Below are 24,261 nucleotides of genomic sequence, written 5' to 3'. Positions count from 1 at the left end.
AGCAATTAGTCTGAAAAATTAGCAAGAGATGGCGCTAGTTTTGAAGTTGATGTTTTGTAATCAAGACGTACAAAAAATTATCAGGCACTTCGAAATATTATCCTAACTAAACCATAGAACGAAAAAGACATGAATCCAATGATAGTCTGCTATATGTGTATCAATCAACTCGCATTGGGATCACCAATGCATCTGCAGTTAACTCACTCTTCAGACCGAAAAACAACACAGTATTATCGTTTGGCGGTAGAATATCTAATGAGTGGTATACCTACTCAGTCTGGCTTGCACGAGGCCCTTCCACCAAGCAAAAGATTTAAAAAGGTCAAAAAGAAAGGTCAAAGAGAGATTTTAAAAATAAAATCGTCTGTACACGAAATGTTTCTTAGACTATGAATAATTTTATATTTTAATTTGTAAATTTGTATATGTATTTTTAGGTTTATTATTATTACAATAGGTTTATAATCAAAGTACATATATAACACAATTATATAATATATTTTTAATTCATTATCTCGCACGAAATTTAACGTATATCGGGTGTATGGTACGTAATACAATATCAGTTTTGAAAACGAGATCTGAAGGTCTGGTCACGGGCTCCACGCGAAACTTCCTGAGTAGGGCACACATCACTGTCTTCATCTCCATCATGGCAAATTTCTGGCCTAAAAACATATCATACATAAGCTAAAGCTTCCAAATATAAAAACTCTTTATTTTGCCCTTTCATAAAACCCATAAAACAATGTAACAAATAAAGTAACAACGAATACTAAACAAATAAAATAACATCGGATTAAATTTAGTAGATATAAATCCATTGAATATTTGGTAACTAGGTAACTTGGTAACTAGGACCTAGTCCTAAACCTATGGAGCACATTTAGCAAAACCGTTAGTCATAATTATCTATTATAAATACCTATACAATTCCGGGTTCCAGCGCTGAACGGTACATAGGCAAAAGGATGTCTCTTTGCACAGTTCTCTGGTAGAAATCTTTCAGGAATAAAACGCTCGGGTTCCGGATACAAATCAGCACGGTGATGCAAATCGTAAATGTAGATTAAACAAGTTGTATTCGCAGGTACTGTGTAACCACCTGAAATATAATATTTTATAAATCATCCATTTTATTATCTTGACTAATATTTTTTTTTTGTTTTGATTTCCAGGCAAAAGAATCTGTATTATGGCTTTGTTTAAGCCTGATATCTATTACATTTATTTGTAACGTCTTAACCTACGTAAGTATTTGTTGCCTGTGTTAAGCTATTTTATTTTATAGTATAGAAAGGCGGACGGGCAAATGAGCCACTCGACACTAAATAGTTACCATCGTTCATAGATATTGGCACTGTAGAAGTACATGTTCAATACGCTAACAACTTTGGTACCAAAGATGTCACTTGTACGTGTAGTTACACTGGCTCGCTCATCCTTCAAACCGAAATACAACAATAAAAATTATTGCTATTTGGCTGTAGAATTTGTCATCAACTATCCCGTCACACTATTTTTATATATTCATCAGTGAGTGGTGGGTGATAACCTAAAACCCTACAACCAAGTGAAAGACCACCAAGATTTTTCTATTTATTCTTATTTTATAGTAGGTGTATCTCGATACTTCGATAATGTAACTCTGTCATGCATTCAATAGTATAACTATTGAAATAATAATGGCATATATTTTTAATCCTATTATCTACTTACGTTAGAAATTAGATTTTATATACGAATTGAAACATTGCATTACATTTGGGATTTAACTTCTCCGAAAATTTTTTTTCAGAAGAACATTTCTGTAGTAATGTATTTCTACCAAACCGCATTGGGGTAGTGTCGTGGAATTAGTTTCGAAGCTTCTCATTGAAAGAGAAGAGAGCCCAGCTATGGGACATTAACAGGATGTGACTTTACTTTTACTTTTTTTTAATTGCTAGACTTCGGTACTTGTACCGACTCAGATATAATCTGAAGAGGGGTAACACTTATCCTAGGAAGTCATTTTTTACCATTACCTAATACTGTTTCTTGTCTTAGGTATCTAGCAATAAGAGGTGCGCTCGGATGCAATCTCAATGATTCCTTGATACAACATTCTAGATACTTCATTTGATTCAAATCTTCTGTCGTCGCTGCTCGATCCGATTCACCAAAAATTTCACAAATCTCCGCATAAATTTTGTCCTAAAAAAGACGTAGTTTCATTTTTTATTTTAAATTAATGATAATATAATCATCACCCCTTATCCCAATTTTACTTGGGGCCGGTGCAGCATGTCTTCTCCTTCCATACTTCTCTATCTGTCATCTTAGATAATGATATATAATATTAACATTTATTAAATGTTTTACTTACTTGGATTATTGGCTCATTGGCTAAAGTCATTAACATGTAAGTCATGGCGGTGGCGGTCGTGTCGTGACCCTACATTAAGATAAAATAAAAAATAAATTAATCATCATTAACATGAGTTTGAAACTGAAGCAAGTATCTTAAAAATCCCGTCCGTTCAATTAAGATGAGCAGCAAACAATTTTTTTTAATGTATATAATTTAATCCTATGTGTATTTATATTTTCTTAATATCATCTTTATTTATAAGGTTACAAATACTTTCGACATTTTAATGTTGAAAATATTGCAACCAAATAAGAACTAATTTCGTATATATCGTGAAATGTTTAAAACACACTTGCAGACATTTTCATGCATATATTATTTCTAAATTTTATAAGTATTATAGTCATATGACTTGCTGCCATCGTGTTTTGCAGTGAGTTTAAGTTTGCTCTTACAGGACAGGTCTACAAATTGAATTGATACTTTGATTCTTACCGCGAACATAAATGTGTCTACTTCTTCTCGGATGCCTTCGTGGTCTATGAGTCCAGATTTTTCATTTTTGAGAAGCAGATCCAACATTGCTAACTTCTCTTTACTATCGCACTCGGCATCGTTGTCGAATTGATTGAAGTTCCTCTCAGCCAAAAAGTTCCGCCTACTTTTTACAACACTATCAGTTAAGCCGTGTAAATATTTCACAGCGATATTTTCTTTTTTTGCCAGGCCAGTGAGCTGGTAAATAGGCTCTAAGTGCAACCATGGTGCTACTAATCTTTTCGTGAAACAATCACCTACGTCTTCTAATGATGAAAAATATTTGCTCATCAACGATTGCATATTTTCATGTGTGGACCCCATTGCTGTTTCTAAAAGTTTATAATAATATTTTAGGGTTTTGAGACAAATGAGATAGAAATGATATTTAATGGCAATTCATCGTATTTCAAAACTATTTTCTGTTCTAGTCTAATTGCAAAATAAACCTTCAAATCACCGTATGCAAATATTTATTTAAATAGTTTTAGTTTTTTTGTAATAAAATGTATTCATAATAAAGTTAGTTAAAGCCCTATCAGAGCAATAGCAGGAAATTAATATCGTGTTAACCTCAAATAAAAACATATAAATATAACCATACCACACATGATACGTAGAGTCGTAGAACTCAAGAAAGGAAGTAAATTCGTTTGTTGTTTCCGAACCTCTTCCTGCACGACCTTCTGAAAATGTTCAGCCTCTTCTTTAAAAGTCACGAAATATTTTTGTAGGATGTTAAAATGGAATGCTTTTGTTAACATTTTTCTTCTTTGAAACCATTTTATACCTGAAAAATTTAAAACATGCAACATCATTCATACGAAATAAATTTTGTATCGCTAACTAAATTTTCTTGAAAACTCGAAATGTTAATACATTTAATTTATATAACATACCATTGCTGACCAACAGCCCATCTCGAAGCCAGTTCATAAGGTAGGTGTATGGATGTTCTTTGTAATTGTGCTCAGATCCAGATAGAACTTTCTAGAAAGTCAAATAAAGCAAATGAATAAGAAAAGCCTGTAGATCTACTGTTACCACGCTCCAATACAAATTGGACGCAAAACATACATTGGAGATTCCCCGTCCGTTCGTGAAAAGTAAATCTTATTTTTTTGCGTTAAGATTCTTTAAAAATTTTAAGCTATTGTGGCGCAAACATTTATTTCCGTGAAATGATTAGAATTATATTAATTTAAGTTGGTTTATAGTATATACTAAAATCCCTTAAATGTCAGTGCTGGGTTATTTTCCTTTTCGGAGGACGATTGATCCAAACTCTTTTCTAGTTTTAGATTTGATATTACAACAAGTACTTTCGACCCAAGATTTTTACAACCGATTTTATAATATGAATACTTTGTCATCCACAGTTAACTATCGGATTTATATGTGTGTTTTTATTGTTCAAACAATAGGCCTATTTATTTTACCTCAATATCCTGTGGACTGCTGATATTCACCATGCGAATAGCTACTGAAAGATGAATCTGATTAACATCTCCGTAATGTTTATTTAAGTATCGTTGATAAATAAACAGCTTTTCTGAAAAAATAAAAAGATTCAATATTGTTTTTTGTATCAGCTGGTTTGAATTATCAATTTACTTCTTATTATTTATTACCAAAAATATTTTGTATTCCTATGTTAACTCGTTAAATTTTTAATAGTGAAGTAATAGTGGTTATATACTACCCACTTATTTATGTCATTCTAGATGAATCTGTGGTTTTACCCGCGCGATATTTATAAAACACAAACTTCCAAACCCCGTTTTAGCCTCTTGGGGTGGAGTTTCGTAAATTCCGTTCTTAGCAGAAGACATCTGCTATGAGGAACCCTCCTACCATATTTCAAGTTTGTAGAAGTTATTGTTATTTCTGAGATTTCATGATTAATCAGTGAGTGGTATTTCGCTTTTATTTATATATTTAAGTAGTAGGCATCTGCTCACTGTTATCCAGACACATTTATGCAAAATTACTTTAAACGTTTTCGTTTACCAGTAATATTAGAGATAAAAAACTAATTATAAATTGAATAAGTATAAAAAACACTATAATGGACAGTTAAATACCGGAAAATAATAATGACAGCTTATTTGCTATTGGCAGAAAAATATTTAAGTGATCCTAGTTGATATGTTTGTTTTTTTTTTACACAGACATTTAATTACGTAGTTATATTTAGGAACACTGAAAGACATTCGACATTATTAACATTCCATTGTAATGCATTGCAATGTATGCACCTAACATTAAACTGACTCACTTTTTAAGCTGAGGTCGTTTTGCAGAACAATAACGAATTAGAATTTGATATATTTCAGATAAGCGTGCACTAACTGATAATTAATTTATTAATTTAAGCAAAACAACTTAATAATTATAGTCTTTTTTTTTAATCTTTTGTTTTAAAATATTTTTCAAAATTGTATGCTCATTTTTTTTTTGGAAGGCAAAGGTGCAATTGAATCACCTGATGCTAAGTACCTTCAAACTTCGGCTTTTAGCAAGTTTATACCACACTTTATACCGTCATTGTGGTTACGGCCATGGAATCTATAATAATATGTACCCTGTGCCTATAATTACACTCACTCAGCCTTCCAGCCGTAATGCATCATTACAAAACTGTCTAGTGCAATTAGTTGGAGGGTAATTCACCTAGGACTCTATGCAGTGGCGGACGAACAGGGGCGCGAAAGGGGTGACTTGCTCCGGGCCTTCAGTCTTAGGGGGCCCACAAATGCATCCGCGTTCCCCTGATCAAATCCTAAACAAGACTTAAAAAATGTGCTTAGTACCTATATCATTTTATCAAGATCAAAAAACTACATTCTACAGCCATCTAGACTTTTACGCGGTACTAATATCCTTTTAACTTCCCTGAACGCGTCCAATACGCTAGGAGTCATCCCGTCTCTGTAGAGGGTTCTGCAGGAATTTATGAATGAATAAAGCGCAAATAATTCACTCTTCATTAACTACATTCTATTTACGTCAAAAAATAAACATAGGCCTCATTTAAAATATATTAAATTTCATTACGTTGATAATTAATAGTTTATTAGTGTGTACTGATATTTTCGCGAACGGATAAGACTTTTTTCAAATTAACATAAACACTTATTTATACACACACAAATGTAACTAAATAAAAAGCTTGTAAAACTACATTTTTTTAAAGCTGGGCCTCATTCTTCTTTACCGCTCCGGGCCTCTGACAGGCTTAGTCCGCCACTGACTATGTAATCATTTTATATAAAACTATAACATAACATATGTTGCTTTAGAATATTATTTTAAAAACTACATGTTAAAAACTAAATGTCTAAGGTTTTAAATTTAAAAGTTCAATAAATATGGTTTTCATCGCTAGTATCAAAATAAGCCAATTATTTAACAAAAGTATTCTGATAAAATCAAAGTTTTCAAAAAAATTGACATAGTCTACACAGATATTTTTTTGCAATTTAAGTTTTTAATTTAAGCATTATTTTGGACTAACCACACAAATTTTCTGTAAAAGCGATAAAATTCATATTTATAGTCATTATTATCTTAGGTAATCTATTTTAAGTTTTTGTAACTGTAAGTTTTTTTGACAATTATATTTAAAAAGCATAAATAATTTATCAGATATCTTGTATAGATTATACAATCAAATTAAATTACACTATCTTTGTAAATGTAATATTTTTTTTTGGTATCAATAATTTCACTCGACTATCAATTTAAGTGATAATATATGACATTCGTCTTCTAGATACACATTTCAAATGCTTTTATAATCAAAGGTCGTTGCGGCCTTATAAATATTATCTTTTTTGTTTAATAAAAAAACTCTAGTTTAAATAATCACTAACAATACTCATAACTAACTTAATGCAAACACTTTATAATATTTTATTAAATATTGACGCAAAGCTACAGAAATTACATTAAAAATATGTCCAGGTTATGTAGAAAACTTATGCCTTGCTGTAAAAGGGTTATGTCAAAACAATTCCTTTAAATAAACGGAAAATAGTTCGATCAATTTATTATATTTCATATAGTTCTTCAACATTTTAACTTCTTTACTTAACAAGACGTTTAAATCAAAGAAACATAAACTCATAGAATAACTAATTCAATTAACATACCTGGCGTTTGAAAGTAACTTAGTATATTTCCAACTAAAGGCCAAGGTTTTGGTCCGGGTATTTTCCTAATAAGTCTTCCAGCTTTTCCGAATCGATAGTAAAGTTCTATCGTTACAAGTGCTAGTAGAACCGGAACTATAACGAAAAGCCACATGGTGCTGTGGTCTCGCTGATCCTACAATCAGTAATAACGAATCGGACAAGTTTTTCTCGTTTTTATTGAAACATTAAACAACGAACAACGCGAACGTACGAACAGATACTCGAAGCGAATAACAAACAACGTGTTGCACTTACGATACAATATCTTTGGTTGATACGCGCTAAGTTTATTTTGAGTTACCATTATTGCGAATAATGATAATGTATTTTATGTGTACGTAAATGTAAATAATAAATTTTATAAATAATAATAAATAAATCTTAAAAATAACCGTTAAAAACTGTGAAATTCATCACTTTAACTGGTTGTTATTAATAATTTAATACATGCTTCGATAAAACAGTTCCGTGACGATCTGATCACCGATATGTTTTAAGCGTTTTATCAGTATTATCATTTGAGCTTTGTACTAAATTTTGAGACATGATAATATCTGCGGAAAAAATAAAACAAATGGCGAAATTTTGAATTCGCTCAACTTTATTCAGTTGGTCCTCAGACAGATTAGGACAGCTTGCATATACATAATCAAAAGGAAATAAGAAGAGAAATTGTTAACATAATTTTGATAGGAATCGATAGAGGATATTATACCGCCAAACAACATTACTCAGTATTGTTGTGTTCCGGCTTGAAGGATGAGCTAGTGTAACAACAGGCACAAAGGACATAAAATCTTAGTTGGGAACTAAAGGTTAGTAGCGCATTGGTGACCTAAGGAATGATTAATATTTCTTACAGCGCCATTGTTAATGGGCGGTGGTCACCACTTTCAATAAAAAAAAGTAGAGATTGAAGGCACAGATCATTACTGTTTAAAGTTAACTTGCATTTAAATTTTGCTTTCTTACATTAGGTAAGGCAAACAGCAAGTATTTTATATTTTTAGAATTTTAGAACTAACTTGGTTTAACAAAAAATAATATTATTTTTTGTTAAACCAACTTTGTATCAGTGATAATGCATGTTTACATTGCCATTAGGTTTGTTTCCTGTCAACTTTAAAAAGTAATTGTAAAAAGGAAATATCATTTATATACAACAAAAATAGAAAAGGACCTAAAATTGACCTTAGTGGAATGAATTTTTAGATCCATTAAAAGACACCAGTTAAATTCTTTGATTCAAGTATGAAGGAGTAAGATCAAGAGCTTTTCTATTAAGACAGTAATGATTTCGCTTATAAAGAAGCGTTTCGTGAACTATTCAATCAATTTATTTATTAATCGTAACTTTGGATAAATCAGAAAACACACCAATAGCATTCTCTGATTTCTCCCATGCATCGTATATATGTCTAAGTAGTGCCATTCCAGGCACTTCCATTTTAGCTGATATAGCTGAATTGTTCACTATTAGAAATAGTATTTATACCAATGTGGATTAGAAGTTGGTTTAACGTTTTTTTTTTCAAATATTTTCCTCAACGGCAGAAGTACAGAAATAGGAAATTAAAAGAAACGCAGTTACAACACACGTATTTTTTAATTACACAAATTGTTATATGCCAGCCAGTACTTAATGACAAATTATACATTGTTTACTTAAGATTTTTTTTTAAATAACACGTTAGTTTAAGGTGTAATTTATTTTAAACACTCGTATATTTACTTACGTATATATTCTAATCACAAATGACAGTTAATATACTGTTAATACTGGCTATAATTAGCAAGTTAATATTTTCTTATCTGCAGTATCTACTCAAATAGAAAAACAATTGAAATATAAAATATTATAAGAGCCACAAAAAAATACAAATAACTCGCTTTACAAGAAGTATAAACTAAGATCGTAGACTTGCCTCAAACGTTGCAGGAAAAATATACTTTAGTAAAATGCTGAAATATTAGTATGTAAGCAATCGAGAACCAGTATTTTTGATTCACAGTGGCTGTTTGCTTCTGTACGACAGTACTTCTGGACAATAATCAGTGGGTATTTTATCCTTAGGCTCTATAGACTCGCTACTAAAGATGCACGTGACGGGAAATTCCAAGTAAATTAAAAAAGGGAATACATTACACGTTCATCGTGTTTATTTGTTAATTTTGCTTAAAAGCAATTCACTTCGAAGTTGACAGCAATTAAGTACAGAAGCATTTATTTTATATTATGCCTGGAAATTGAGTAGGTCGGAAGTAATTCACTGCATCAATGGTAGTAACCATTACTGAGAATTACATCAACTTTGAATGTACCAATAAGGAACAGCTAATTTTTGCGGTAACACATATTCATCTCATTTTGGATATAGATAGATATATGTATCGTGTAAGCAGCACCTGAAATAAGTAGCAGGTATGCTTCTTCTTCTCCAAGCATTAATAAAGTCATTAGTTATTGACAAATTGTATAGAGGTATGTACTACTAAATAATAATTATTCCTCTATTGTTCCCAAAGTTGAGAAAATATTTTTACAATTAGTCGAAGTCGTGAAAATAAATTTACTGGTATACAACAGTGCAGTGATTGGAATTATTTAATAACAAATCAATATATTCTTTTAAAAAAACTAGGGATTAATTACAAAAATATAATAATAACTTAGTAGATTTAACTCGAACTATGAATTTTATCATTTAACCCGAGAGCACTTAATGAGAGGAGTTTTTAATTCTGTACAATCGCTTCCAATTTCAACACTAGTTTTATCAGATATAACCAAAACAAGCTGCTGCAGACACACTATCGGTTTTGATGATAAGTGCTCGCGGCAGGGCTACATCAGTGGACAATTACAGGACAATCCAGAAGTTGTTTCATTAACCTATAGTTTTTTCATGACCCTACTAGCTTTGTATATGTGCCCAATAAAAGCTAAATTAAAAGAGTCACTAACGAAATGTGCATCATAGCCAATTATAATAATAAAAATACTTTTACCCTTATACAAAGTCATTAAAACCAAGCTATAAGAGATATCACTACTATCAGTATTAGATAAGGTGGACAAAACGACAGAGGTGCAGGGAAGAGAATATTGATAGCGTTTCTCACGCAATCCTGAGCTAAGAACACCGCTCGGATCTCACAATCGCTCAAAACACTTTTTTTAATACCGTTATATATTAAAAAACGCATTACTTATAAAATTAATGTTTATAATACATTTTCTGTAGTTAATTAGAGATTTTAATTATTTCAATATTAACTGTAAACATTATTCAAACATTTCAATATTAAAAATCATTAAAATTAAAATCAAATATGTTCTGCTATGTCATAGTCTATTATGTTTCGTTTAACGATCTCACAGAGAAAACATCGTCGATTTATATTACATACTTAAACTAACACTGAAAAGTCAACTTTCGAACTAGAGTCGGCGGCCACTGTCAGCGCGTCCGCTTGTCGTGCGAGTGCGGGCGCAGCCGGCGGCGCGCGAGGCACAGCGCGGCCGCCAGCGCGGCCAGCAGCAGCGCCGCCGCCGCCGAGCCCACCGCCACGCCGCGCAGCCGGGTGTACTCCGGCACGTGCAGCGCGGCGCCGCCCTGCGCGTTCGCGCACTGCACGCGAGCCCAGTAACTTGCGCCCTCCTCCACTTCGCTTACTGCCCGTCCACGAACATAACATTGTTAATTTATGGTTTTGGGGATATACTACCACATGAGGACAAATGTTTATAATTTTATATATATTCAGGTAACTGACCCAGAACATAATCCTGTAGCGTGCTAACAGTGGCGAGGAGACGATGCATGGGCTCGCCAGCGTCGTACCAGCGCAACGTACACCGTGCGCTTTCACTAGGTTCGCGACTCCACCGCACGAGGGCGCCTTCCTCGATGAGACGTACATTCACGGCCAGCTCACCCGGCCCCCCTTCGCCAGCCACAGCCCCACTGGTTCCGATAAATACGCCCGTACTCGTTGCACTCTCTGTGACCGCCGCGGCAAACATGGTTTCGCTTTCATCCTCCCGTAGTTCTGGATCTAGATGAAGAAATGATGTAAAAAGTATCCTTTTTAACATAATTTCACGCTTATGAAACCATAAAAGCCCCGATACGTTAGGTTTAGGGATCGTTGTTCTGTTTATGTGGATTCATTATTTACGAAGCGGAGTTGAAATGAAAACGTGAATTAACTGATATTTTATAAAAAAAAAATGTAATTGCTAAAAATAGACAGACTACAGATTTATAAAGAAGTATATATATAGATATAGATTGGTAGTTAGCAAGCAAATTCATCAAGTAGTTTTTATCACCCTATGCGCCGCATCATAAAAAAACACTCGTTTCATTTTTTTCATAACGCGCCAAAATAAGTATAACTTCAAAAGTATTTTATTATAATAATTGATTGTTAAGATTAATTCTCATAAAAATAGTAGTTGATGGCCACCTAAAATAAGACTTTAATTTTACCTAGCGTTCGTACGAAAATCGGCTTGCTAAAAAGCCCGTCACCAATATAGTCCTGTGACAGAACACGTAGCTCGTAATCGGTTGCGGATCGCAGCCCCACCAGCGTAGCATCGGTAACGCCACGGGACAGGATCTTCATAGTTCGCCACTCGCTTTCAGACCGCTCGCGGTACCAGACGTTATACTCCACATCGACACCATTGTGACCTGCAAGTAAATAATAAATGAACGTTCAATCTAGATTACTTAAACATAAAACAAATAACACCAATCCAACACTCCTGCAAGGAACCACTGGCCCAGTGAATACTAATAGAATTGTACACTAAAATCAGTTTCTTGGATATAAAAATAGAGTCACATTAAAGCAATAACAATCAAAGTTTGAGGAAACGAAATCCGATTAACCGACAACACGTACGTTGAGGTTTCTTTGTTTACTAAAATAATAGATACTACACGTATAAATATATTAACAGGCAGAGAAACAATCTCTACAATACCAAGACCATAAAAAAAAAGATCCAACAACTTATATACATGAGGCATAAGGCTGTATTACGAAACGGTCATCCTCATAATAAGAGCAACGAAACAGCTCTACATTGCTCTAAGATCTGAACCTTAACATCTTAATTTCATAATTGAGATGACACTCCATTATGGAAAGGCTGAAGGAGTAACCTAGCCAGCCTAGAAATCCGGAATCTCATAAATAACTATAGGAAAATAAATAAAGAAAAACAACAAGCCATACTAGAAAAGAGGTCGCAAACAAAAACAATCACAGAAGGCTATTAAAATTGTTACAGGATTACAATTTTAATTTCGATTGTAATGCAAGTAGCAAGACCATTAACAGACCATTCAGTCACATCAAACTACTAAACGCAATAAAAATAATAGAAAGCCAGACTATAGACACCACCACATAAAGAAAAACGTCTGACGAGATTTAAAAGGTTAAATAATTAAAAAAAAATGTCTATAATAAATAGAACCATTTAGGACTACCATCAGACTAGACTACCTATTTACCAGGCCGTTTTTGTAAAGCCTACTTAAAAAAACTTAAACTAATATTCGTCATTTTCTGCTTTGATTAATAAACTATCGTTTTAATTTGATTGTATGTCAGAAAAGCAATAACTAAATCAGATAATTGACATCATCTGCAAAAAATACAGAAGTAATACAAACCAGGCACCCAAGAGAGATGAATAGATTCAAAGGAAGCCAGGGCTGTGAGATTGTAAGGAGCGCGAGGAGGCACGTTCTCAATCAGAAGTTCAGTCTCCACCGCGAGCTCATCTGCCTCGTTGCTCACCGTACAAATGTATACACCACGATCCTCTTCTTGCACGTCATTGATAGTTAGATTTCCTTCCATTAATGAGTACCGTCCTTCAGGTAGCTCACTGCCATCTTTCTGAAAAAATATAAATAGTAACATCATAATAACAGGTCATAACTTCTCTGAAAACTTTTCTATTAAAAACAAATGATCGAGACCTTTGCCCAACGGATGGACGGCAACGCATAATAAGGCTCTGTAGCTACAGTGCAAGGCAGATTCACCGTAGCCCCGAGCCTTACGAGATACAATGGTTGCGGACGTGCTGCTATAGCCGGAGGCCGTTGCACGCGCACACGAACACCGGCCGAAGGACCCTCGGAGCCCAACGAGTTATACGGCGTACAAGAATATAGCCCTTCGTGAGATTCATCAACCTGTGCCACAAATAAAACTATATTTTATAATCAATGAATCTAGTTTGATTTACAATTCATATATCTATACAACTCACGCGATTAAAAAGAAGACTTCCATTTCGGCTATAAAAAACGCCGAGTACGTTGTATGGGTCAAATAAAAATCCATCCTTTTCCCAGCGCAAATTCGTCAATGGGGGATTAGCGCTGAAGTGACAGTCCAGACTTGCTGATTTTCCATATGGTAAAAACCTTTCCTTTGGTGAGTAAACAACTTTTGCTTTATCTGTAACCAAGATTGTTAAATGAATATATATTATATGAAATTTGTTTGAGATAATTGAATAAACTAACTAACACTGTACATCCAGAAATCCACTAGCACTCTGCATTTGACCGTCAGGAGCGCTGATACGACATTCGTACTCGCCCAAATCTGTGCTGATTGTATGCCGCAGAACTAAACTACCATTAATCGCTAATTCCGAACGCAATGCCAGCTCAGGCAAAGCTTCAATGGGCATTCCCTCGCGATACCACTGCACCACCCATTCGGGACTCTTGGGAAGACATTCAAGCTCAGCACGCTCTCCTTCGAGAACGGTTACGTTCATTGGCGGTGTAACAATTAAATTACCACCTGTAAAATATCGATATTTGTATTAAACACTATTAGTTATTAGTACACTAGGTAGTTCGTGGATATGTCCTGCTTTTAGAAATACGCTTACCGTCGACGTCTAAGTAATAGAACGTCCCATTGTTGCGCGCGGGTGGAGTGCGATTGGGGAAGGTGACGCGGCAACGATAAAGACCGGCGTCGGTCTCGCGTACCGCACTCACGTTGACGGAGCCACCGCCGAGTCCGTGCCCACCCACGCGACGCACTCGCCCTCCCCATCGGTCTGCCACTTGCGGCTCTCCTTCGCCGCTGTACCAAGAGAAAATAGTTTCGCCCTAAGGGCAAACCTTTTTTAATATTATTGTTAATGTTATAATCAGTATTAGATTGCCTAAACCACAAGTCTGTCGAGAAATGCTCAAAAGAGTAGGTACCGCCCCTACTGAGGACATTTTGATAAAAATGAGAAATGCATTACTAGATTGTTGAAAATTTATCTCCATCGATGGTATTACTTGGTGGTAGGCTTTGTGCAAGCCTGTCTGGATTACACCCACTCATCAGATACTCTACCGCCAAACAGGAAAGAGTCAAGTGAAGTTTGAAGGGTGAGAAAGCCAGTGTAACTATAGGCACAAGGGGCATAAAATCTTAGTTTCCAAGCTTGGTTGGCGCATTGGTGCCAAATTTCCTACAGCGCCCATTCCTATAAGCAGTGAGGACCACTTACTATACCACCCAGTAGTCCAATCGCCCACCTACATCATAAGAAAAAATCGGGTTAATATACTAATAAAATTACATCCTTCTAACATCCTTCTTTGCGCTATTTCTCCAGTGTTATATAAATAAAACCGGCGCGCGACAGCGGTATAATTTATATCATGAGTCATAACACCAGCAGTATTCATGAATCAGGACATTATGTTAGTCTATTTGACATTTTGTAATTTTTGATAATCGAATGTTAAACTTGTTTAACCACGTTCTAGGATAGACCGCAGCAGGTAGTTTGTATGTTTTTAAAGTTAGAATGACTAATTAAATTACATAAGTTCGCCTAGTGTACGAAGTTCCACCATAATCAATAATGAAAAAAAAATGGAGTAATATGCAAAATTTTAAATCTGTTATTTTCAATGAATTGTTACTTAACAGCCAATCATAAAAAGGAAGTAGGTTGTCTACTAATAGAAAAAAGGTACTGAACTGTTATTTCAGTGCCTATTTATTTTGGATACTAGTTTTCGATTGCGGCTTCGTTCGCGTTTTAGGGGTTTGTCGTCAGCTGTTATACATAAAAAGTTTGTGTTGACTATGTGTTTCCTTGGAGTTCAGGCTTGATTCATTATAAATTTTATTCAATTCGATTCTGTTGTTTAACCGCGAAAGAGACACAGACAAACAACTAGACACAGTTACTTTCACTTTTATAATATTAGTATAAATATTTATAGAAAATTATTACAGACCAACCTCATTCTGTAATTTTTACTACAGCCGCGACATTATTCACACTAGGCGGACAGAAGCCGTCTAGTGCGTAATAGTTCACGAGTTTTCAACAATTGATTCATTATATTTTTTTATCGATTTGATCCAGTCATTATGCAAATCAATAAATGCCAAATTTTTACACAGTGTTCGCTAAAACGTTACCGTGTAACAAGGGGCTGATTTTATTATAGAATAATCCATATCAACCACTATGTTCATACAAAGAAATATAATTAAGAGAAACAAAGAAGAGGTTATGCCAATATTCATTATAAGGTGATAAACGCAATAAAAATCAGTAGTCGATGAAAAAAAATTGGTAAGAAATTCGACATCGGGAATACCAGTACTTATACACTAGCTCTGTTATTCAAATAAAAAAAGTTACGTACAGTTTTCGTAGTGTCAATGTAACCTATTAAATAGGTGAGGTTTTGACTTGGACAGCTGGTAACTTTTATGCTTGTTTAATAAGATGTAATTTGGTAAGCGTCGCAATGCTCACTTTATACCTAGTAGTAGGTCATTTAAATTACATCGTTTCCTGTCACTTCCCGCTGCCTCAAGCTCGTTCGCTCGCTAACAAGACTCTAATCTTCACCTTAATATCAAATTATACACGGAAATAATTCGGAATTATAAACGGCTTACGCGTTAAATGCATACTTTTATACCAAATACATAGTGTTTTACTTTTATCAAATTGTACAAAATATACATTTGTATACAGCGAGTCAACTCCAATTGTTTCAGAGGTAAAATCCGTAATGTTATAAAATAATGGAAAAATCAAAATACGTCGGCGACAATAGTTTCAACCGTTCCTAAACATTCTCAACACGTAGAAGACTTGTTAATGAAGTCAGAAATAAAGACAGTCATGTGGGGCGCATAACTGCGCAAGAGACGATTGACGAGGGTCTCATCGAGTACCTATCTCAGCAGCTCGACCTGTGGTCAGCAGCGCTCAAGTAGATAATTGCGCCCGCCCGCACCTCTCCGCCGACGACCGCCCGCGCCGCCCTCACCGCCCGCGTCGCCCGCACTACCCGCGCAAGCCGCCTGGGAGCCGCGAACTACGTAATCACCTAATGCGAAGCAATGAGAGTCGTATGCAGGCGGCATGTCCTTAGGCTCCGCGACAATCGACTCCTACACGTTCTCTTAAAAATGTTTCTACACTTATGATAATTTGGGCTAGTTCATGTCAAATCACTTTTGATGTTAGGAATTGATACAAATTGCATGAAACGAAGTTCAAATGGTACGCGTTTTTTATACTCGACAGTAATAAGACAACTACTTACGCCATATTTTATTAAGACTTTTAGTTGCGAGTTTTTGTGATCACGAATAATTTTGACTAGCTATAAACGAATTTGTTAATAAAATTGGAGCAAATTTAATTTTCAAGGTCAAATCTAGAAAAAATATGTTTTTCATGTTTCTTCTAATAAATATTCATTACCGAGGAAAGCTTTTTCTAACAAAAAACGCGGGCCATGAGAAGAGCAGAGCCATTTTTGTTCAATACCAAATTGAGTGACTTCACATAGTCTTGTCTGTCCCAGGTTGTTGTTGTACAGTTTTTGTAAAATCGAAGGCATGTCGGATGCGTATATATCTAAAGCGAGTAAAACTATACTTGATTATAAAACGTAATATATGTTTTTAAGTAAATATAGATTTATAAATTTTACAAGTAATTAATACATATTTTGAAGACATTTTTGAAATCATAATTTTATCACGTAATAATATAGTTAACCTTTTCCCTACGTATTTATATTTATGAAGTGTTATTCATGATTAGACTGCGTATCCACAAGATATGTGTGAGGGAGATGGGTATTATGAATTACGACCTGTAAAATAATGTGTCTTTATCTACCAAAAATATGCGAAGAGTGAAGAAAAAGAAGAAAAGCGGAGGAAAAAAGAACGAGGATGTACGAGCGAAGCTGTTTAACGGTGTGCCGAGCGAGGCGACACACCGTTCCACGTACACTACACCTAGGCACCTAGCACACATAGGCACCTCTATAAAATATAATCTGACTAGTAGTTTAGTAGCTCTAGGTCGCTACACTGTCTTGTAGCTATCCCTCGCACACAATGCACTGACATCCCTCGAACACATATCTCGCCTTTTTGTACGTACAAATATCTGTCTAGCTCTTTTCGCCAACATTGCGCTCCGAAATACTAGGAAACTTACCTGATCTGAAGTGATCCATGGATCACACCGCCTCCCTTGCACATACCTGGTGGTTACGCAACCTTGTTGTTTCATTAAAATGTTTGTTACTCGGACAGCGAAGTTGTCAAAATAAATATACATATGTCAGATCATCAGAAGGACCTTTAAAATGTTCTTGGCTGTTATCCTCTATGGTGGGCGTAATAATGGCGGAATATCAGAAATAAAGATGCGTTGTAATTGTTCAGTACACTATTATTTAATTTCCGAGTACAAATACACAAAATATAATAAGGTTAGGTAGATTAACTTAGATTGAGAGCCAATAGGTTAGAAAGTGTCTGCCTCGTGCGACGGTGACAAGTCGAATAAATCAGCTGTCAGCACGTTTTATGACACACTACCCTATTCGGGACTACCCGCTCTTAACGTAAATAATCGATTGCAAATAAACACTTTGTTATCACAAAAATCACAATAATTATCAGAGAGGATACAAACAATTGATCAACACGAACGTCATTAAAAATAATCAAGCTATGATTAATACTAAATCTCCCTTTGAAATTATCAACGCGCCGTCATATATATATATATATATTTAGGTATAGGCCTATATACACCTAGGTATATTTATTCTTTTACTTCAATTTCGAATTACGAACCTCTTTCTTTTATTTTTCGGGAAATGTTACTAGCATTCTAATACTATTAATTTATAATTGGAATATGCTCCAAAAACCTTCTCCTCAAAGGGAGAGGAGGCCTTTATCCCAGCAGTGGGACATTTACGGGCTGCTAATGCTAATGTAATTTATAATTAAATGATTAAATAATATATTTCTTATCTAATAACAGTATAATTAATAACAATATAATTATATATCGGCCTTTGTTATAATCGCCCGATAATTTATCTCATCGCAGTATGTACTACGTATTACGTGACAATAGCAAGCGGAACCGGGTGTGGTCACGCAGCACGCTCCTGTTCATTGATTTGCAAGGACTTTTTATATGTATTTATATGTATTTATCTATATATACATATATTTATATCAGATATAGCCTTTTTTTCGTACTATACAAAGTGCCGAAATAACTCGAATACGTGTATCTTTACCAAGCTAAGATTCCGTGAAGCACCGCTGTATTTTCAAATGGTTAATTTACGTTTAAAACATAGAAAACATAGTGACAAAAGTGTACGTATAGAATAAAATTGTACATTTGTGCGGAGGTGGTTACCTCATAGAACCCCTTCGCTCAAGTGCATGTATTTTAAAGAATTATATTATTATTTAGTAGGTATATAAAACTGCGTTACATCAGAGGGTTAATGACCTTCTGATGAACGAAATAAAATGTCAAAAAGGTTAAGCTTCAGTGACCTAAAGGTGTATATAATTAAATTAAGGTGGTGTTAATAAAACAACGAAAGTTTTTTGAACAATTCTTTTTGATTTCGTTGATTAAGGAATATAACTAAATCCTTCTCCTGTTTCAATAACACTTAAAAAATTAAATTTCAACTTCGAATTTAAGTCTTTACTTTAGATTAAAAAATTATAAAGTTAAAAACATTACGGCACAAGATAATATTTTAATAAAAAACACACACAGCTCATTTACAAATTTAGATTTGTATGATGTTTGGATTAAACTAACTTACATAATAAAGTTATCAAAGGGCCAGGTAGTGCATTGCACCAGGGCCCCGGAGCTTAGGGGGCCCTCTAACTTAAGCTTTGAAAAGAGTTGGTTAGCCAACACGCCAGCTCCTGAAGCCAGAAAATCTCGACCCTGCTCACAATTTTCTTTTCCTATCTATATTTAAGGGCAATATTAAAGAGGGAGTAGAAAGAAGGGGCGAGGGCCCGATTCTTTTCCTATGCACCGGGGCCCCCTTTGACCACCTAAATACGCCGCTGATAATAAACTGTTATACATAGCTACCTCTAATTTGAATTACAAAGATTATATTTTATGTAGAGCTACTACCCTACCCTACCGGTATGGAATGTAGATTCATACGTAATACTTATGTTAGTATACATTATTAAGAAAATAATATATACCTAGTATATTGTAACATGGCGTTAAGTTGCGTTCAGACCTCCGCGAAACCAATAACGTATGACTTACGCTACTAGATTTTACTTCAAAGGTCTGATTCGTGATATAAACATTCCTTTTCCTTAGTGGGAAATAAGCCAATTAATTGGCTGTTTTTAATATTTTAGTCTGTCTACACGTACAACTTTTAAAAGGAACAAATTCGAAACTCACCACAGAAGAGGTATTCTGTAAGGGGTAACTCGAAACTCTCCGCAAAACACGTGTGTGGGATGTCATAATGTGATATGCGACATTGATTATAATAATCATAAATTCATAATATGATACACTTTATAAAATGGCGTATCACTATAAGTTGAGAGATAGAAAGTGTATCCTTATAGAATCCGTCTGCAGTAATCGATTTTGAAATGGCTACACTACTAAAATAAAATCATTCAAAGGATACATCAAAATAGCATGTCATTGTTGGTCGGTTTTAAACATTTCACAAGGGAGATACGAAGTGAGTTATAACAGAATAGAATTGCTGTCACGCAGAGCAAAGCAAGGTATTCCGAATCTATTTAGATACGAATATCGATTTAAAATGGTGATTAATTTGGATTTGTAAACATAAACATAGTAATAATTTTACAGTGTTCATAAAAACCGTTCTTCAACGCTAGTGAAAAGGTTTATTTTTAAAGTTTCAATTGAAATATACAAAAACCAAATAAACAACATTTAACATTAAATTGATATCGTGTCAATTTAATATTGGGCAACCTTGAATAATCTATGATATTAATCATGGATTTGCGAAAAAAATGCGTTTTGAACATCGATGAAGCTGCAAACAAAACTTTCGAAGTAAAATTAAAGTGGTTATAAGTAGTTAAATGTTGTATAATGAATAAAGATATTTTAATCAAGACTTGTTAGTAGTGCGAAATATACTTCAACTAGCAAATCGCATGGAATTCGTACATCTAAGGTTTGTTTATCTTCGATTGGAATACACTACATATAAATTGTAATTCAAATAGGAATAGGTTTGCATATTCATTTACATATATAATTTCTTACAATTATTTAAAAATTCTATCGAAAGATGAGACCTGTAAGTAACCACATTGCGGTCGCGAAGATAGAGGCCTTCGTCTATTTATGCTGCCCCATTATGACTAGTGAATAACAATAACGATTGTCTGATGCGGCCTGCGCTACATACCGACGCTATTACGATAGTGCGGATAGTTCTATGGCCATAACCTGTGGCCGTAACAATGCACAATTTATAAAACGTTTCGTGCGTTAACAACATAAATAAAATTTAAAAAAATATATAAATCAGTTTTCTAAATTATAAATTTGTTCGCGTTTTAGGGCTTGGTTACCAGGTGTTATGAAAAAAAAAATGCTTATGCTCTTCCTTCATAAACTTGCTTCATAAACTTCACAATTTTTTTTTAAATTCGATTCAGTGGTTTGGCATTGAAAGAACAGCCGACAATCAGACAGATTGACTTACGCATTTACAATATTTATATGAATATATTCTGTTTAATACTTATATTTTTTACTATTCTTATCGTGGCCAGATTTATATCGGACGTGTCACTCAAGATGCTAATCACGGAATAATCTCCTGACTTGTAATACCTACTGCGGATGATGATCTAAGGGTATCTTAACATGTAACACCTCCGTACAACATCATCATTAGTTTCGCAGTGATGATAATAATGGTCATATTTACTCATGACCATAATGCAAGCTGCATCATCACTTAAGTCACTTCCTCCTACAAGTCTTAAAATGGAAAAAATCTAATATTACATTTTCGATGTAAATTATTTTTGCACAAACCGAATAATGTAAATTCACAATTCGACACAAGATGGACATCTTAATAAAAATTATAAAGTAATAAATTTTACGTTATCCATTTGAATTAAGAACTTACTTGAAAAAGGAACAATTTGAACTGCCAAAAATGTTAAGTATATGTAACCTACTTGTATTAGAAATAAATAAATATTTATAAAAGCTATTAAAGCTAAGCTTATATATGGTGGTAATGTGGAAGAAAAATAAATTACTATATTTAGAACCTATAGGTAGATTTATCATCATCGCCATTCAAATATGTTCACTGAGTGTTTGTTGCCAGAGTTGACACACATACAGTTGAATTTAAATAAAAGCTGGGTGCGTCCACATCAATGTATATTTCTTAACAACATGATTGACACAATCATTTATATTGTATTTCATAAGAATATGCAACATCTAATTTAATAAATTACTAGGTATTTGTTTATATGTTATAGTTAGTATGTAAGTTGTACATTATGAGATATAACTTTTTATGCATTCTAAGTAAAGAAAATCGTCTGTTTAGAGTATTCTCAAGGAACATGAATATATAAAAATTAATCGTTTTACGAGTTTTTGTTTTATTTCAACGTCTTAATCTGGAATAGCAATTTAGTCAATAAGGGATGTATTCAAAACGAACTGGAAATAAAGGAGCTGGGCGTCCAGTGTGAAAAGAATGTTCCACAAAGTTACTCACAGAGGCCATTTGACGCAAGACTGATTGTATTATATGTATATTTCTAAATCAATCATACTTAAAATATTACAAAGTGGTAAGTTTTGTTTGTTTGTGTTTTACCGCAAGTCTTAGAAAAATACTTATCCGATTCGTATGAAATTTTCCGATGATGATAGATTATAGTTTATATGTGTATTTTTTTAGATATGGCTTGTTATGACCTCAACGTCGGGGCGAAAATTATTAAGCTTTATCAACATATGAGTTTCATACGTTGTTTGTATATATATACACACAAAAATATGGACGACACGTGACGTATGTAAATCCCACATAAAAAGTCACTTACATCTTTATCCCACTGTAGATGATATGGTATTTCGTTGCCAAATGGAAAATCGAGATGACAATTCATCACAGCATAACCTCCCACACTAGCGCGTAGGCGCTCCGTCTCGAGCGGTAGCAGCGAGCCGTCCGCCACATGCACCAGAGTCGTCAGCGCCACGAACTGTAAAGTCCACGCTCGTAGCCAGAGCTCACCCATGCTCGCCGCACTGTATAGAACTTCGCGCAGGACAATTCGTTCACGACTGAACAGGAGCGTCGCGCGCGCCCAATTGACCGAAGCTAGGAGCGGCCTATTAGACTTAACCTCAGCAGATTACTGCACGAGTAATCTAATGAGTTTTCCGCACCTCCACGGCTGTCGCGTGAACAAAGCGAAGCGCTACCGGCAGGGAAAACCGTGGACGTCCGCCTTCGAATCCAGTTACCAGTGTCTCTGCTTTACTTATGTTTTTCACTCCGTCAAAACTACAGATTTATTCTTAATAATTTGATAACTATTACATTTCACGACCACATTAATAAGTACTTACCTACACTTTTGATATTTTCATATGTGGTACGTTTAGGAATTTATAATAATGAACAAAATTGACGTGTTATATATTTTCAAATATCAATTAACTGTTCATATAAATTTTTAAATTTCATACATAAACTACCTCTCAACTAAGTACAAAAGGCTTTGAGAAAAAATATATAAAAATCGTGTTATCATTAACCACAGGAGGTAGGAAAACGGGCTAAGATCTGGTAACTTAAATTTATAATGGCACATACGACCTTTAAATATAATACGGGATTAAAAATATCGTAGATTTAACAAGGTACTAGCGCTTTCCATGGGCTCGTTCTATATTTAGTTTAACAAATGAGCGAGTATAATTACTCATACAAGATATAATATGACATTATGGTGACAGTATAAGAATTGTTTCAAGTTTCTTAGTGCCTGTCTATGGACGGAAGTGGTCTTAAAATAAGCTTATCCGACTGAATCTAATTATTTCGTAGTATTAATCGTAATTTGAGTCGGAATGGAGGTATTATCAAAAAACTACTATTAGGCGCCATTTTCCAATATGGCCGTCCAATGTGGCGGTACTATAGCCTATTCCAATGGAAGTAGGAAAAAAGATAAACAAGCCGTAGATTTACGTATTTCATGCGATTTGCTAATAACTCTTCTATATTGTGAAGTACTAAGAGTTTATGATTAATATATCTTTATTATATACCACCAACCCGCATTGGTGCTCCAATCGTGGTGGAATATGCTCCAAGCCTTCTCCTCAAGGGAGAGGAGGCTTTAGCCCAGCAGTGGGAAATTTACAGACTGCTACAACACTACTGTACTTAACCACTTATTTCCACTTTAATTTTACTTCCAAAATTCCGATAACAGTTTCGTCGACTTTTAAAACGCCATTTTTTCGCAAATTCAGTGAATATCACAGACTAATCGAGCTCTCGACCAATGATATCGCTTTAATTTGCTGTCAAATGTTGTTTATTTGGCTTTTTTTCCTGTTATGGTTGGAGTAGAACATAGGTAGTAAAATTAAATAATTCGAAAAGAACATACATTTTTTAAAACTCCCGGCTGCTAACCAGCTACCTAATCCTTTCCTCGGCACCAAATAAAATTTATAAAAAAAAAAAACAATTATTTAAT

At 34.4% G+C, this 24,261-nt stretch overlaps 2 protein-coding genes across 2 annotated transcripts; both read right to left on the bottom strand.

Moving 5' to 3' along the window:
- Positions 1–482: 482 nt before the first annotated feature.
- Positions 483–7,300, bottom strand: LOC125066313 (cytochrome P450 4C1-like). Its single transcript, XM_047674355.1, has 9 exons — positions 7,048–7,300; positions 4,333–4,445; positions 3,793–3,883; positions 3,498–3,683; positions 2,852–3,225; positions 2,372–2,440; positions 2,031–2,199; positions 929–1,108; positions 483–671 (listed from the first exon to the last, which is right to left on the bottom strand). Exons 1-9 carry the CDS (start codon positions 7,199–7,201, stop codon positions 514–516), a joined length of 1,494 nt encoding a protein of 497 aa, XP_047530311.1. The 5' UTR covers positions 7,202–7,300; the 3' UTR covers positions 483–513.
- A 1,627-nt stretch (positions 7,301–8,927) lies between these two features.
- Positions 8,928–22,887, bottom strand: LOC125066412 (protein borderless). The gene is made up of 9 exons (XM_047674479.1): positions 22,588–22,887; positions 14,030–14,255; positions 13,657–13,938; positions 13,394–13,584; positions 13,098–13,316; positions 12,786–13,014; positions 11,586–11,792; positions 10,867–11,148; positions 8,928–10,765 (listed from the first exon to the last, which is right to left on the bottom strand). Exons 1-9 carry the CDS (start codon positions 22,783–22,785, stop codon positions 10,551–10,553), a joined length of 2,049 nt encoding a protein of 682 aa, XP_047530435.1. The 5' UTR covers positions 22,786–22,887; the 3' UTR covers positions 8,928–10,550.
- Between the last annotated feature and the right edge of the window lie 1,374 nt (positions 22,888–24,261).

The sequence above is a fragment of the Vanessa atalanta genome, chromosome 9, assembly GCF_905147765.1.
Source record: "Vanessa atalanta chromosome 9, ilVanAtal1.2, whole genome shotgun sequence".
Lineage (NCBI taxonomy): Eukaryota > Metazoa > Arthropoda > Insecta > Lepidoptera > Nymphalidae > Vanessa > Vanessa atalanta.
Note: the sequence above shows the minus strand (reverse complement) of the source record. Positions and strands in the feature narration are given on the sequence as shown.